Here is a 17,104-nt window from a genome sequence, read left to right on the forward strand (position 1 = left end):
CATTTATTGACTTTCTCTTTGTATTCATTGAAACTTCTTTGAAGTGTTCAAAATTCAACATTTTCTGATTTCTTGGTCAGGTAAGATTTGGTGACTTCTCTGGCATCACTTTTTTTTTTGGTATTGCTTCAGTATAAAGAAACGTAATGAACTTTTGTCAAAACATTAAAATTAAACAAAGGAACCCTGTTTCTCTAGAGCGAAAAAATTGAGTGTGTAAAATCATTTAAGATAATGCACAACCATAGACATGTAATAATCAAGTGCTAACCTGAGTTTCTCTGGAGAAGGGAATGGCAGTCCACTCCAGTATTCTTGCCTGGAGAATTCCATGACAAAGAAGCCTGGCAGGTTACAGTTCATGGGGTCGCAAAGAGTCAGACACGACTGAGCAACACACGCACACAACCTGAGTTTAATAAATATCAATAAACAAAAGCTATTAATTGGTTCTGTATTTAAACAGGGAAGGATTTTTAAGGGATGGAGTTATAATAACCTATATTAGGGGGAAAGTGTGCTTGAAAAATGTATACAGGTCACAAAATGCAGCTCGGAATATTATTTTAATACTTTTTCAAGCAAAATAGACTATAAAGTTGTTGATTAGTAAGTAATAATCTCAAATGTCATATGGTGCTTGCATCTGACTCATTAATCTTTTCAAATGTTAGGTGTTACGTGTAGAGAGAAATGAGTCATTTATTGTTTAAACAGAGCAGCTGTTAGCTTTTTCTAGTGTGTTAAAACCTTTAGTGGCATCTATAAATGGAAAAAGAGTCAACGAACTCTTCTCTCAGCTGTTGTTTTAGCAGCTGACAGTACCATTGACTTCACCGTGATGTAAAATAAGAGGAAAAAACCTTTACTCATGGATGGAGACCTTGAAATTTAAAAATACATATTTCCCTGATCTAAGGACATTCATTCATTCCTTCAACAAATATTTATGGAGCACTCGTGAGGTCGTGTGGTTATAGCATTGAACAAAACAAACCTCCCCAAATCCCTGTGTTTATGGAGCTTATGTTCTTTTGAGCATGTTTAAGAATACCAATCTTTGAAAGTACAGTATATTTACAGCCCGACTGAGTTTTTTATAATGTGATAACATAATTTTATAATAAAATGTTTCATGAAGAAGTATATGATGCTATTTGTATATAAACAAAGGATCAGTTTTTTTCAAGTCATGCCTTATGCATCCCATACTTAATATGGTGTGTTCTATTATAGTCAACAACTTAAATTATGTTCTAGTTGTATATTCTTTTTTTTTCATGTATAAAGCCTGTTTTTCAAATAATACCAGGGATGTAGCACTTCGTCCTGATTTTGCTGCATTCTGTTGATTACATTGTTCAGATAGGGTTACATCTGTTCCATTTTTAAAATTTTTATTTAATGAAAGATCAACACTTAAAACCACAGAATATCTTTATTAATCATATTGTATACTTTGTGGGATTTTTCTTTCCCTAGTGTCAACTTTTAACTTTTTTTCCTGGTTTTATTATTATTATTTGCCATATCAAATCCTTTGTAGAGCAAGGCAGAGTGTGAACAAGTAATTTGATAATTTAATTCAATACTAATTGTAGTTTTTCCACTTAAGAATAACGATAATTTAGGATGTCTTAGAAAGTTAGTAGTTTCTTTCCATTTAATTTAGTCATGATGTGTGGCGGGGGGAGCGGGTATTATTATTTTAAAGGTTTTTTTCCAAAAAAATATCTACCTAAATAGCGGTCTTTCAGTTTCCTACTTCTCAAAGAATATTATATATCCTGTTTTAAGTAGAAAATAAACATTTATAACAGTTATTGGAAAGAGGATATTTCTTATGAGTATTCAAATGAACTCACCTCAGTATTCTTGACCTTTGCATCATTAATTCAGATAGCCAAGTAGCTTGCCACTAGACCAGTTTTAGCGGACTGACTCATTTTTATGATTCAGTTTTCTGTTAGTTCAATGAACATTTTCTCGTGGTATCCTTTATTAGCCTATCTTCTAATGCTTCATGTATTTTAAAGCTTTCCACTTCATTTAAACCTCTTGTTTCTTAGCTGTTTCCTTAGTGATTAAAAGTTCCAGTTGTTCCTTTCAATCTCTGACAGCTGCAAGAGCAACTCTTCTTCCAAGCTAGCTCTCCTGCATTCCCGTTGTTAGCGTTGGTATCTATATTTAGCTGGTGGGATTAAATTGCAAAGGCTTCAAGCTGGGCAGAGCACACTGATCTGCCTTTTTACTGCTAGACCCGTGTGCTGTGAGGAGCTAAGGCCTTAGTGTCCCCTTCCTTACCCAGGTTACTCACAAAATGGATTCCCAGCGGGAACTCGCAGAGGAACTGCGGCTTTACCAATCCACCCTTCTTCAGGATGGTCTAAAAGATCTCCTGGATGAGAAAAAATTCATCGATTGCACCCTAAAAGCAGGTGACAAAAGTCTTCCTTGCCACAGATTGATTTTGTCAGCTTGTAGTCCTTACTTCCGTGAGTATTTTTTATCTGAAATTGATGAGGCGAAAAAAAAGGAGGTAGTACTAGATAATGTGGATCCTGCTGTACTGGATTTAATCATTAAGTACCTATACTCTGCCAGTATTGATCTCAACGACGGAAACGTGCAAGATATTTTTGCATTGGCCAGCCGCTTTCAGATCCCCTCCGTGTTCACTGTCTGCGTTTCTTATCTTCAGAAAAGACTTGCTCCTGGTAACTGTCTAGCTATTCTAAGATTAGGACTTCTTCTTGACTGCCCGAGACTTGCCATCTCTGCCCGTGAATTTGTGTCTGATCGCTTTGTACAGATTTGTAAGGAAGAGGACTTCATGCAACTGTCTCCGCAGGAGCTGATCTCAGTCATTTCCAATGACAGCCTAAATGTAGAAAAGGAAGAAGCAGTATTTGAGGCAGTGATGAAATGGGTGCGAACAGACAAAGAAAATAGGGTTAAAAACCTTAGCGAAGTGTTTGATTGTATTCGTTTTCGCCTTATGACAGAAAAATATTTTAAAGATCATGTTGAAAAAGATGATATAATTAAAAGCAACCCAGAACTCCAGAAAAAAATCAAAGTTCTCAAAGATGCCTTTGCAGGCAAACTCCCAGAACCTAGCAAAAACACAGAGAAGGCTGGGGCTAGTGAGGTGAATGGTGATGTTGGTGATGAAGATTTACTTCCTGGTTACCTGAATGATATTCCCAGGCATGGAATGTTTGTCAAGGACCTCATCCTCTTGGTTAATGACACAGCTGCTGTGGCTTATGATCCCACGGAAAATGAATGCTACCTTACTGCGCTGGCTGAGCAGATCCCCCGAAATCATTCCAGCATCGTTACCCAACAAAATCAGGTGTACGTGGTAGGAGGACTGTACGTGGATGAAGAAAATAAAGATCAACCTCTACAGTCCTACTTCTTCCAGGTAAGAAAGGCTATTCTCATGTATGTAGATACATAAAGGAAAGTATGTTAGTCACCATCTAGTTAGCTGATTGTGAATTACTTAGGCTGCTTGTATTGTATTCTATCAATACTTGACGTCCTATTCCAGTCTCTTGCATTTTCATTAGAGTACTGACAAATATTTAGATCAGTTAACTGCTTATTAATATTTAATAAATATTTTCATGAAGAATGAGGTTCTAATTCATGTATAAGTGATGGCCCATGATTTTCTTTATGCTCTTTTACCTAAAATGTCATGTTTATAGTTGATTGTGACTGTAATCCTTTAAAGCCCAGTATTTTAGTCAAAACAAAATTTAATATTGTATCTTTTTTCTGAAAAATAGGTATTTTCCAAAATCAAACTACTTTACACTTTACAAGAAGTTATAATTGATCAGATTTTTTACCTTTTTCCAAGTTTGCTTGATTTGAAATTCTCAGAGGTAGTATTTCATCTCTTATTTATGGTTACTGCCTAAAATACAATTTTATTGAAAGTGAAAAGAACTTGTATAAGTATTTTACACACTTTGGATTACCTTTGAGGAAATACTGTCTATACAAACGTTACTAGTTTGAATCGATTAATTGTATTTAGAAGTTTTTATTTATGATAAATGATTAAATCTATTTGAATCAGAGTTGTACTTAGACATTATTGCAACTTAATCTGTCTTATGAAACCATAGAAGTTTCCAAGAAGAGAGATGCTCCTGTTTTGTTTGAAAGGAATTAGTTTCATGTTACCAACACATTATACTTAACCAGTTTACGAAGGAATCAGTGACTTTATCTTTAATAACAATACCAGTACTTTGTAACTTACAGATAGTTCAGAAGGGTTTGTTTAGGTCATGGCTACTCGTGGCCTGTAGTTTATGGGCCTTGAATTCGAAAGGCCAAAGATAAGTAAGTATAGCGTGTCACACCACAGTCACAGTGCTTCAAACTGTGTGACATATTGTGTGTTTATAAAACACACTTTAACCAGCTTCTACTAATCTCAAAAAAATGTAATAATACATGTCAATTGTGCTTCTTAATTTTCCAAATTCCGTTAAAGGATGTTAACTATGAAATATAAAAACAACAATAGACGCTGTAATCATAAGTATTTGAATGTGGGCCAGAAAACTTCCTAAGGGCTAGTTTTAAATTCAGATAAATTTCAGAAAGGGTAAATTCAATTGAAAAGACAATAATATATCTAGGAAGTAAAAATGACATCAAAATACAGACAAATAACCTGGAAATCATAGATCCAAAGAATACTTCTAGCCTTATCTTTAGTCCCTTCTATCCTATTGCTACCCTTGCTTTTATTGACATAGCTTCACATTTCTGGTTCAGGAAGCATGCTTGATGTTCCTTATAGCTACAAAAACAATTATTCAAAGTTGAAAAGTTCAACTCCCTATCATTTCCTATGCCTTGCTCCTTTAAAAGGCTCAAATAGTGAGACACGGATAAAATAGTGAGCCGGGATTAAAACACACACACACATTAAAAAAAAAAAACAAAAAAAAACCACCTGACTCTTGAGAGAGGATTATGACTCACAAGAAAATGTGTGAGAATTTCAGGTTTTGTATTTTCTGCTTTGTCACCTCTGTTTAAAATGTATTAAGTCAGGATTCACAGGACCTTTGATTGTATACTAGAATTAGGTTATGATAATATTTTTTGCCTAGATAAGAGAGGGTTTTTTTCCCATAGAATTAACAGTTTCATCAGATCTTTGAACAGCGCCACAACTTAAGTATTCTGAGTCCAAACTCTAATTTTAGGGATGAGAAGACTGAAGCCAGAGAGGTTAAATAGCTTGACAGTTCGTCTGTAAAAACACCTGGCAGGCAGTCTAGTGTAGGAAGTGCCCTATCAGGGGTAGTATGGGAAGGTAGACAGTACTGGGTAGTGGGGGCAGTAAACCCTCTGATTTGGGATTATGATGGCTGCTGCTCCCATTAAAAAAAAAAAAAGAAAAAAAACCTATGAATTTATATAGTTTGCATCGAGTATCACTTAAAAGCTCTGTGAGCTTGGGCAAATTGTTTAACCTTTCTGTGCCTGTTTTCTTATCTCTAAATCAGAGATGTACAAATTAGAGGACTAAGTTAGATTACCTGTGTAAAGCACCTAGTATGAAGCCTATCACAGAGTAAAAATTCCTTTGTTGTTTAGTCATTCAGTTATGTCCAACTCTTTTGTGACCCCATGAACTGTAGCCCGCCAGGCTCCTCTGTCCATGGGATTTCTCAGGCAAGAATATTGGAGTGGGTTGCCATTTCCTTCTCCAAGTGATCTTCCCAACCAGAGATTGAACCCACGTCTCCTACATTGGCAGATGGATTCTTTGCCAGTGAGCCACCAGGGAATCCCAAAGAGTCAATAATTGTCATTATTATTGCTTCTATACTACCTACTGGTTTCTTGATAAAGGATTTTTTTTCCAAAAATGAATACATTAGTGATCACTATCTGGATATACAACAGACTTGAATATCTGCATCTGTTCTTGGTATCCAGTTATTCTGGGGTTTTTTCCTTTTTGTTCTGCTACATAGAAATAGCACTAGAGAAGACAACAAATCTCTGACTGCACTCCCTCAGAAAGCAGCTTTCTTATGCCTTGGTGTCCTAAAATGCAGAGTGGAAAATCTTAAATTACCAATAGTAAGTGCTAAAGCTGATGCCAGCCATGTCAGAATCAATCACTTATCCCAGAGCATGGGCTCTTGGAGGCTGTCTTAGGCTTGCAGAATTGGCAATAGCAAAAACAAGCAGAATTCCTCTCTAATTTAAATCAGAAAGAGAGAGAGAGAGTGGGAGGGAAGGAAAAGAGCATTTTAAATGACTTCCACCAAAACCTGGGAGGTTATAGGCTGTAACACCTGCCTGTATCTGAAGTAATAAAGTGAAGCATGGAGAACTTAAAAATGTTTAAGGAAAGAATAAAAGATAATATCTAATGTCCCAGTTGTCTGTGAACTGAGCGACAGGTCCAGCTGTCCTGGGCGCCAGCTTGGAGCATGTTAAATATAGCTTGCGGGGGGTCACTCACATACTGTGACCCTCCCTACAGTGACAATCTGTTTCCCCAGTGTCCTCGAAATATTGATTCCTTGTTCAAACCTGAACAAGGTAATGTGGGAAGAAAGTTTGAAAAGAAATATCACAGTTCTATTTTATTCTCACTTTCCTCTTCCCAAGTTCTCCAGGTTTGAGTATTTTTAGCTATTTTGGTAGGTCGTGTAGATTTTCTCATTTTTCCTGGTAATTCAAAGGTGAAATATGATCCTTTCTGAGTTATAAACTTATGAGATCTTCTACTATCTCAATAAATTCTAAACAACAAAGTATAGCATATTTTTTGGTACACCTATAACAAGCTTCACAATTCCTCACATATTTTTTTTCTTTCAGCTTGATAATGTAGCATCTGAGTGGGTTGGACTCCCACCTCTGCCTTCAGCTAGGTGTCTCTTCGGTCTGGGAGAGATAGATGACAAAATCTATGTAGTTGCAGGCAAAGACCTTCAAACAGAGGCTTCTCTGGATACAGTATTATGCTATGATCCTGTGTAAGTTGGCATGACATTTTCATTTCCTAAGCATTCAGGTATATGAGTGTCTATAACAAAATCATAATTTTAGAACCTGAAATTTACTGAAAGCATATAAATTCTGTCATCTTCTGATTTTAGGGCAGCCAAATGGAATGAAGTTAAAAAGCTTCCTATCAAAGTCTATGGCCATAGTGTGATTTCACATAAGGGGATGATATATTGTCTTGGAGGAAAGACAGATGATAAGTAAGTACCCTAAAATCTTATGGTTTATATCCAGGTGATTTTTTATTACAAGGGTTCCTTTCTGTTTATACTGGAATTATACTTGGTTCTCACCCATAACATTTTGGAAGTAAAATTTAAAAATAAATTTTTGAAATGTTACTGGAGGATATTAATAATGACTTATGAAGGAAAACTGTATAAAATTATTAAACTGCTGAAGTCAGTTTGTATATGCCCAATATATTGCTAGGAATGAGCATAATAGCTCCATCATAAGCATTCTTACAATGGAAAAGCAGCGTTTAGGAGCATAATCAAGTCTTTTATTTGGCTAATTTATATTTTACTACATTAAAACCAGTTGACTTTTTATGCATTTAGCCATAAGTACTGACAGATAAAAATTAAGCATATCTCTTTAATGTAGCATTTAAAATAGAGCTACTAAAACAATAGTGTATAAAAAAGTCATGGATTTTGTACTTTACATTCATAAGAGAGAATTTAGATAGTTGAGTTTGAAAAACTGAAAAACATGGTGACTGAAAAGCAGGAAGCTCTTTCCTCAACAATGTTTCACATATTTATTCCGGGACAGATGATATTCAGAATATTTAACAACTGGTCACAAACAGGCACTGATCAAACAGAAGAAATATACCTGGAATATTCAGTAGCACTCAGTCTCTTAGGAGAAAAAGAGGATGAAGCTTCATATAACTTGATTTTTAGGTATTTCTCAAGGGATAGGTAATTAGGAAAGAGATCTTATGGAAGAAGTGAGTTCAGAGCTCTCCAGAAGTCTGTTAAGCCAGTAGCCTGTTTGGTCAAAAGATGATTTTTTATTTCAATAATGATAACAAATTTCCTGCCCCTGAAAACTCTGTGTAATTTGGTTTGTATCACTTGCCCAGGTTAAGAGTTGCCCAGTCCTGGAAAGGAAGCCAGAATTAAGAATTTAAGGACTATTCTCTATGTTTGTTTTTCCATTGCTGCCCTGCTAATAAATTCATCAGTACCATCTTTCTAGATTCCATATATATGAGTCAGAATACGATATTTATATTTCTCTTTCTGACTTACTTCACTCTGTATAATAGGCTCTAGGTTTTGCAGGGCAGACGTGGAGAAACAGAACAGACCTATGGACACGGCGGGGGGAGGGGAGGAGGAAGAGGGTGCGATGTATGGAGAGACTAACATGGAAGCTTACAATACCATATGTAAGATAGTCAATGAGAATTTGTCATATGACTCAGGGAACTCAAACAGGGGTTCTGTGACAATCTAGAAGGGTGGGGTGGGGAGGGAGATGGGAAGGAGGCCCAGGAGGAAGGGGACATGGTGTACCTATGGCTGATTCTTGTTGGCATTTGACAGAAAACAACAAAATTCTGTAAAGCAGTTATCCTTTAATTAAAAAATAAAGTGGCAAAAAAGAATTTAAGGACAAAGCAGGAAAGGAGAGTAAAATATGGAAATGTGCTAGAATTAAAGAACTCTGTATTCTGGAGTTAATAATTAATGGTTATTATTCAATTAGAAGGACATATAGAATATGTGATCTTAAAAAGCAATGAGTTTTTATATAATCTGTACTCAATGATAACATATTCTGAAATCTTGATATCCTCCTTAATGCCAGATACTCCCATTAAATAAACATTTAAAGGAAGGCCATATTATAAACACACTCAGTGCTAAATCTTATTGGGGGCATTTTTCCTCAGTAAATGGAATGGAAAATCTGTGTTAAGCAGTGTTTTGACTTTGGAAACATAGTGACCCTGCCAAATAATTTAAATTGTTTCCTTCAAGTAGTATTAGTAACTAGGAAATTGATATGTCAGTAAGAAGCATATGGTCTTGTCAGTAAGAATATATTCATCTTGAGAATATGATTAACCAAGACAGAATTGCTTGACAAATGCCAGAGTCAAGAACTTTGAAATGAGTCATTATCTAAAAGCAAGCACTGAATTATACTAGTTTTTGCCACTGAATTTGAAGAACATGATCTTGGATCGTGTTCTTATTAAGTTTTAAGATAATACTCATAGTCATATATTACAGGAAATGCTTCTACTCCAGAAATCTGGTCTTTTATAAAACTAGTGAAAAAAAGTGTCCTCACCAAAAGTTGAGGTTTTGTTTTGTTGCTTTTGGCTTTACCAGATATATCCAGTTAATTGTTATTTGAAATTCAAACTCCCATCAGTAAATTATGGAATCATAAGAACCTAAGAAAGATAATTCAGATGGGTCCAGGTTTTCCTGGTAGGATTTAGCATGTAAAATTGTTCTCGTTACTCATCAGTGCAGATTGTTGTCTAATCTTTAGTCCCAGATTTCTTAAAATGCATTGGTATATTATTGATAGACTAAAAATGTGACAAATCATCAAATTACAGTTGCATTGAAAATAGGTACATTCACACCTAAGTATTTTTTAAGTTAACTGATTCATTCTTAGGATATTCAGATAATCAAATGAATAAACATTTTTGTAACAGAGGCACAATAAAGAATTTATGAATTTTGTTAACTCTATTCATGTTTTCCATTTAACTTAGTAGCAGATAGGATTAAAATCTATGCTTCCTGGGCCTCTAGGCAATTGCTGAAAGTAAAGGATGCTACCTTCCAGTAGTATAATTGTTATAAAATAGTTTTGGTTCTCATATTTATTATTGTCCTTTGCTTGGTGACATATGTTCAGATTAAGAATTTTTCTGATCCTCAGTATATTACATATTTCAAATGAGAACTAAAGCTAAGTGAAGTTTTTTTCAAAAAAGGAAAATTCTTAAAGGACCATTTTGTTGTGTTTTGTTTACAGAAAGTGTACAAATAGAGTGTTTATCTACAACCCCAAAAAAGGAGATTGGAAAGATCTGGCTCCAATGAAAATTCCTCGTTCCATGTTTGGAGTGGCAGTCCATAAAGGCAAAATTGTGATTGCTGGAGGCGTCACTGAAGATGGTCTTTCAGCTTCAGTTGAAGCTTTTGACCTCAACACCAATAAGTAAGCTGTTATCTCTTACTATGGAATATGAATCACTGTATGTTTCCATTTCTAATTCGGATAAAGGGAGAGGAGGGCAGGGAGGCAAGGACTGAAGAGGAAGTATCTTCGTCTGTGTTTCTTTTGGTGTTATGAGTATGAAACACCTAACATTTTGATGCATTATGTGTGTTTGTAATTTGGAACATATGACTCTCAAGTTAATGGTGGAGTAATCAGTTTGCCCTCACTTGTTACTAATTTTGTGAATTTAGCCTTGCAAATGTAATACTTCTGAATAATTATATACACAATAGTGGATATACATTTCTCTATAAGGTTATTTGATTTGAAATGTGTAGTTTCTTTAAGTATTAAAAGACCTCCACTTAGTTTGTGATATTTGTAAAGGATGAATGCTTCAGATGTTTGATTCTTTTGTGTTCTTTATAATTTTCTCTTTTTTTTCACTTTTAAGATTGTATTGGCTTAAAGTTAATGTGAAGATACATGACAGATATTCTTTATACAGAATTAGTCCTTTTCAAGTTTTTGAGCTCATATATCTAGATGAGTATATAGTTTTTATGCTCCTAGTTTAGCAATAAAGAAAAAATTAGAACACTATTATTACTTTTTTAAGGAACCAAGTATGCCTGATTACAAAATAGACTTTCAGTTCAGTTCAGTTCAGTCACTCAGTCATGTTGGACTCTTTGTGACCCCATGGACTGCAGCACCCCAGGCCTCTCTGTCCATCACCAACTCCCGCAGTCTACTCAAGCTCATGTCCATTGGGCTGGTGATGCCATCCACCCATCTCATCCTCTGTCGTCCCCTTCTCCCCCAACCTTCAATCTTTCCCAGCATCAGGGTCTTTTCAAATGAGTCAGCTCTTCATATCAGGTGGCCAAGGTATTGGAGTTTCAGCTTCAACATCAGTCCTTCCAGTGAACACTCAGGACTGATCTCCTTTAGGATGGACTGGTTGGATCTCCTTGCAGTCCACGGGACTCTCAAGAGTCTTATCCTACACCACAGTTCAAAATAGACTTTAGTTAATCTGAAAATTACAAGGAAGTTTTATGGAATTGGATTTTTATGATCGTTAAAAATCATGTTTTTGAAGATTATATAATATAGGTAAACACTCATAAGAAGTTAAAGCAGTAGCACAGAAAACTGTAAATACTCTATATTATTAGTTTTGTACATATGTATAGATGGATATTTAAATTTATCTACATTTTTAAATGACAAATATAGCAGAGTTTTGCTTATGATTATATTTGAAGGATAGGATCATGGGTGATAGTTGTTTTCTTCAATAACTTGTTTCTCCAGATTTTCTACAATGTATGTATATTATTTTTTATAGTTAAACAGATGATATATTTAGAGAAAAACTATGAGGTCTACTTTTAATGCCAGAGTACTGGAAGAGAGCTACCAAAATGACTCATTCTAGACTCTTGATACTTCCAACTAATTTGATTGATTTTATCTTTAGTGGTCCTATTTCATACAGCCATTAACATTAAAAAGTTCCCATAAATCCTTTATTTAAAAGGATGAAGGATAAATTATTAAAAAGAAAATTTCCAACCCTAGTTTGTTAACCGTCCTCATATGTGCTCAGTCGTGTCCAACTCTCTGGGTCCCCATGGACTGTAGCCCACCATGCTCCTCTGTCCATCAAATTTTCCAGGAAAGAATACTGCAATGGGTGGCCACTCCCTCCTCCAGGGGACTCTTCCTGACCCCAGGATAGAACTTGCGTGTCCTGTGTCTCCTGCATTGGCAGGTGGCTTCTTACCACTAGTGTAACTTGGGGAGCCCGAAACTATCCTTATCACATGCTTTATTAAAAAGGGTTTGGAGATATCTTGAGACACTATGGAGCTCAAAGATTTTTACAATTTGTATTAGCATTCAAATGAAACCCCACACAGAAGGGCCTAGGAACCCTGGAATTGCCCCCTAGTACTCCACTGTTTATGGCACACAGTTTGATAACCACTGCTGAAGGTGCTAGCTGATGAAGGTGAAGTATTTTTGGATTGATATATTGAGGGCCTTAAAATTTCATCTGGTTAGATCTTTCAAATAAAGGAATATTTAGATATTTTCCAGTAGCAAATTTAATCTTCTAATTTTGGGTGCCTGTGCTACTCAAAAATTTTCATTATTAATTTTATAATTATTCAGTAAATACATTTGGCATTTTTTTAAGTTTTACATTAACTATATCTTCAATGATTCCCAGGTGGGAAGTAATGACTGAATTTCCCCAAGAAAGAAGTTCCATCAGTTTGGTCAGCTTGGCTGGATCCCTGTATGCCATCGGTGGTTTTGCCATGATTCAGCTGGAATCTAAAGAATTTGCACCCACTGAAGTCAATGACATATGGAAGTAAGTTTTGATCACTCCAATTTTCCAAACTAAATATTAAGTCAAGTAAGATAAAACAGTTTTGAAGTACACAGGAAGCCAGACTTTCCCAAAATGTACACTTTTTGGTGGTAAACTCTTTGAACCTATTGAACTTTTTCACACTGCCACTTAATCAAGTACTGCTTCTAATTAGCTGTGAGCTTGGGAAAGAACTTACTGGGGCCTATATCTTAATCAGTAATTAAGAGTTGGACAACTCATCCTTTAAGCTCCCTTCCAGTTTTAAAAGTGTAATGAATGCTCTAAGCATCCGGTAGAGTAAAGACTTCCAAACCATTTACCTTCCTCCCACAGGGCACTTTATTTCCTAAGAGAACAGGGCTCTGGAGAAACATTTAACCTCTTGAGTTTTCCATGATTCATTAATTCTATTTAGAATCTAATTTAAATATGTTTCCAAATTTCAGAGTGTTCAGTTATAAAAGCTTTTTAAAAGAGAAGTGGAAAGTAGCAATCCACTTGACCTCTGAGATATGTGCTAGGCAGGTCTCCCAAGTATGACACTTATAGTTGTTACTCAACTGAACTATTTTACAGTTAAACTTAAAATGAATGTATTTATAAAGAAGGTGTGTGTGTGTGTATTTTACCATAGTTTCTAAAGCAGTGAATAGCATATAGAGACCAGTGTATCCTGAGGTCTTGGGAGCAGAAGTGTAACTTGTATCATAAAAGAGAGTCACATGGTAACACACTTGAGGCAGGGCATACAGTATATAGATGTCTGGTCACTATCAGGTCCCCGCCATGTGTGGTCTTCAGCCTAGGCGTCATGCTTGCTGATCTAAATTTATAGGTGGTAGATCTCAGTTGCCTGAGGTGAGCATGAGTTCACGGTATATTTTGTGGTTGTTCAGTCTCTTAAGTCACGTCCAGCTCTTTGTGACTCCATGGACTGCAGCACTCCAGGATTCCCTGTCCATCACTATCTTCCAGAGTTTGCTCAAATTCATGTCCATTGAGTTGGTTATGCTAACTAACCATCTCATCCTCTGCCATCCTTTTCTCCTCCTCCCGTTTCCCAACATCAGGGTCTTTTCAAATGAATCATCTCTTCACATCAGGTGGTCAAAGTATTGGAGCTTCAGCTTCAGCATCAGTCCTTCCAAAGAAACTCAGGGTTGATTTCCTTTAGGGTTGACTGATTTGATCATCTTGCAGTCCAGGGGACTCTCAAGAGTCTTCTCCAACACCACAGTTTGAAAGCATCAATTTTTTGGTGCTGAGCCTTCTTTATGGCCCAACTCTCACGTCCATACATGACTACTGGAAAAACCATAGCTTTGGCTATACTCATCCAGAAACTGCCAAATTTATGCTTTAGATTTGCTTGCCAATTTAAATTTATAAGTACAGCTTTGGAGGAGTGATCAATGGAGGCATACCACTGAGCCTAAGAGAGAAAAACGGATAATATTTGTTCTGTACCTGAACCAGTACATGCCTTATTCCCAGCTGGTGAACTGAAAGGCTCAAAGGCTGGCAGCTTAACCAAACAATTATTTTGTGCATCAGACATCATTTCCCTATGTTATTGTAACTGTAACTAGCTGTGGAGAGGGCAAGAGAAAGTGACTATAAAAGGAAGTTAACTATTATCATTTTCCCTTCAAAAAAGAGGGAAAAAGATAAAGAAACTGCAGCTTCCTAGGGAGGAAAGACTCAGCAAGAGGGTGAGATGGGTAAACACTAGAAGCAGCAGAAAAAAAAGGATGAAATAATGGAGGGCTGGAAAGGTTAGGGTATTTTAAAAACAGGGATAATAATTCTTGTTTGGAAAATAAGAATAGTCAGTGATTCTTGACCCTAATATAGGCATCAGCTAATTTTTAAATTATTTTAAATCTCATTCACTCATCATAGAATGATTTGGGAGTATTTCCTATGTATCAAGTATTGATAGCTTCTGGAGAAGGGAAGATACTAAAAGTGAATAAAATACATGTAACTTTGAGTTTGTTGAGGACATAAATATAAAAATATTAAAATAGGATGATAAAAAAAAATTAAAAATAAAATAAAATAAAATAGGATGATAATTGTTATCATAAATGGATACCATACAAAGAACACCGTGAGAAATGAAGACAAAACAAACTCTTCTGCAGGAAGGCGAGAAAGGCTTCAGAGAAGGCAGTGTTGAGGAATTTCTCATGCAGAGATGGCATTTCGGGCACCAGGCAAAGGAAAAGCACACAGGTCTCAAAGGGACTCAAGTTGTCTGTGTCTTCATGACCCTGAATATTCAGAGAGGGTGACCAGTTCTTACCTAAGGTCAAGTACAAAGTCTAAGAGCAGTACTCACACAGGACAGTAAAGGGGAGGAACAATGGTTTCTTACAGAGTGACCCCTGGTGTCCAGGGCCATGCATCACACTGGTGTATGGGTACAGCTGAAATCCGAATCAAGGTGACTTAACTGTCTCTGCTCTTCCCAGTTCTTACTCTTTGCTGACCTTGACTCATGGGGACCAGCCATCTTTAGCAGTCCAAAGGTGAAGGATTAATTGCCTGTTAACTCATCATCCCTGGACAGTTTTTGATTCTCCGAGAAGGTTTAACTGCCTAAGTATCCAGATTAAATACCATGGCAATAATTTGGGTATATGCTCAGAGAATGCACATTTTTGGAGGAATTCAAGTGTTAGTCTATGAGTCAGGTGCATCCTCCTCTGGGTGAGATCAAATAGGGTTTTCTCAGAGAAATATTTAATACCAGATCTATAGGACTGTCTACTTTAAAACAACTTATAATGTTCTTTTTCTCCATCAGGTATGAAGATGATAAAAAAGAATGGGCTGGGATGCTGAAGGAAATACGTTATGCTTCAGGAGCTAGTTGCCTAGCAACACGGTTAAATCTCTTCAAACTGTCTAAGCTATAAACAAGAAGGTGAAAAAAACATCATAGATAGGGAGGTGGTCTGTTTGGGTAATACGGCCTTAATTTATTGTTTTTAAAAAGCCTATACAGAGATTCCATGTAGAAATTATCTTCTGTGTTATTGTCCAAGAGATTAGCAGTGGGCATCAAAACCTCAAAGTTATTGAATCTTCAATGTAACAATCAGAGCTTAAAAAATAATAAATATTAAATTGAACAGATTATTTCTCTTGTTAATCTGTCTCAATCAATTATAAAGGAGCTTCCTAAATTTGAGTTTATTAATCCTTTCATTTGCATTGTTAAGTTGCCTTTACACTCCTTTTTCTATTACAAATGAAACTGGAGAATGAAATATGTACATTTACATTTAAAAAATTTTTTAAATAGCAAAAACCTTTCCTCATGCTTCAAGATATAACAAGAACTCTGTGCAATATATTAAAGATTATATGCTGTGAGAACACTTTGGAAATGCTGTCAAAAGAGTATAATAAATGGATTTCATTTGAAAGGGAAAAGTCTCTAAGTAAAAATAGTCAAATTCAAGTTGTCTTTCTTTTCTCCCCTTTCTTTTTGCAACACTGGTATATTTTTTGTGATTTAAATCAAATTTAAAAATTTTAAATTTAAAACCAGTAAATCACAGTCTTCAAGTCCTTAACTGCAGTATCTGTAGTAGAAGGGTTGGGAGGCAATCTTAGGAAAAGGATTAATTCCTTAACTGCTGGGGCAGAATTTGGGGCCCGTGGGTGGTATGGAGAAGGTTGTGTATTCATTGCTTTGAGTTTTATCTATGCTTTAGAGCTACCTACTTGCAAATTTCAGATAGAAGGATGACTGTATTATTCTATTTTCTTGGATGTAAAACCCTACATTGTTTGTTCTTATCATACACAGTAAGATGACATCTCAGTCTGTCCAAAACCATTACATTCTACTGTCTGCAAGTCATGAACTAATCATCACTTATGGGTCTCATGTACTTTCACAGACATGTTTGACTTCTAGCCTTACATGTGTTATTTTCTGAGAGGCCTGACTTGGAGTATTCCATTATTGTTAAGCAACTGCATAAAAATATGAATGTTCATATTTATAAAATAAAGCTATAGCTTTATTTTCTGTATCATAAATATGGGAACATTCAATAAAATTCAGTCATACTGTGGATCTCTGAAGTATAATCTTGAGTACTTTACTATATTGAACCGCACCCTGAGTATACAATCAGCAAATCCCAAAGGTGGGAAACTACAGGTTATTTAGCAGATAAATTGTTAAGAAGGAGAGATGCTAATAGATTAAGACAGACTTAAAAGCTGGGGTAGGAGGGACTTCCCTGGCAGTCCAGTGGTTAGGACTCTGCCCTTCCAATGCAGGGGTCTGGGGTTCGCTCTATGGTTGAGGATCTTCCCGAATGCTGCATGGTGTGGTCAAAGAAACCAAAATGCAAAAAAAGAATGTTTTTAAAGATTAGGTAGAGAAAAATAAGGTAGGGGTGTGGGGAA

At 35.9% G+C, this 17,104-nt stretch overlaps 1 protein-coding gene across 1 annotated transcript; it reads left to right on the plus strand.

Moving 5' to 3' along the window:
* Nucleotides 1–2,237: 2,237 nt before the first annotated feature.
* On the plus strand, nucleotides 2,238–16,766 carry KLHL41 (kelch like family member 41). Its single transcript, XM_065931716.1, has 6 exons — nucleotides 2,238–3,430; nucleotides 6,880–7,037; nucleotides 7,161–7,268; nucleotides 10,090–10,275; nucleotides 12,521–12,667; nucleotides 15,483–16,766. The coding sequence occupies exons 1-6, from the start codon at nucleotides 2,321–2,323 to the stop codon at nucleotides 15,592–15,594; spliced, it is 1,821 nt and encodes a 606-aa protein (XP_065787788.1). The 5' UTR covers nucleotides 2,238–2,320; the 3' UTR covers nucleotides 15,595–16,766.
* Nucleotides 16,767–17,104: the final 338 nt, after the last annotated feature.

The sequence above is a fragment of the Muntiacus reevesi genome, chromosome 3 (genome assembly GCF_963930625.1).
Source record: "Muntiacus reevesi chromosome 3, mMunRee1.1, whole genome shotgun sequence".
Classification (NCBI taxonomy): domain Eukaryota; kingdom Metazoa; phylum Chordata; class Mammalia; order Artiodactyla; family Cervidae; genus Muntiacus; species Muntiacus reevesi.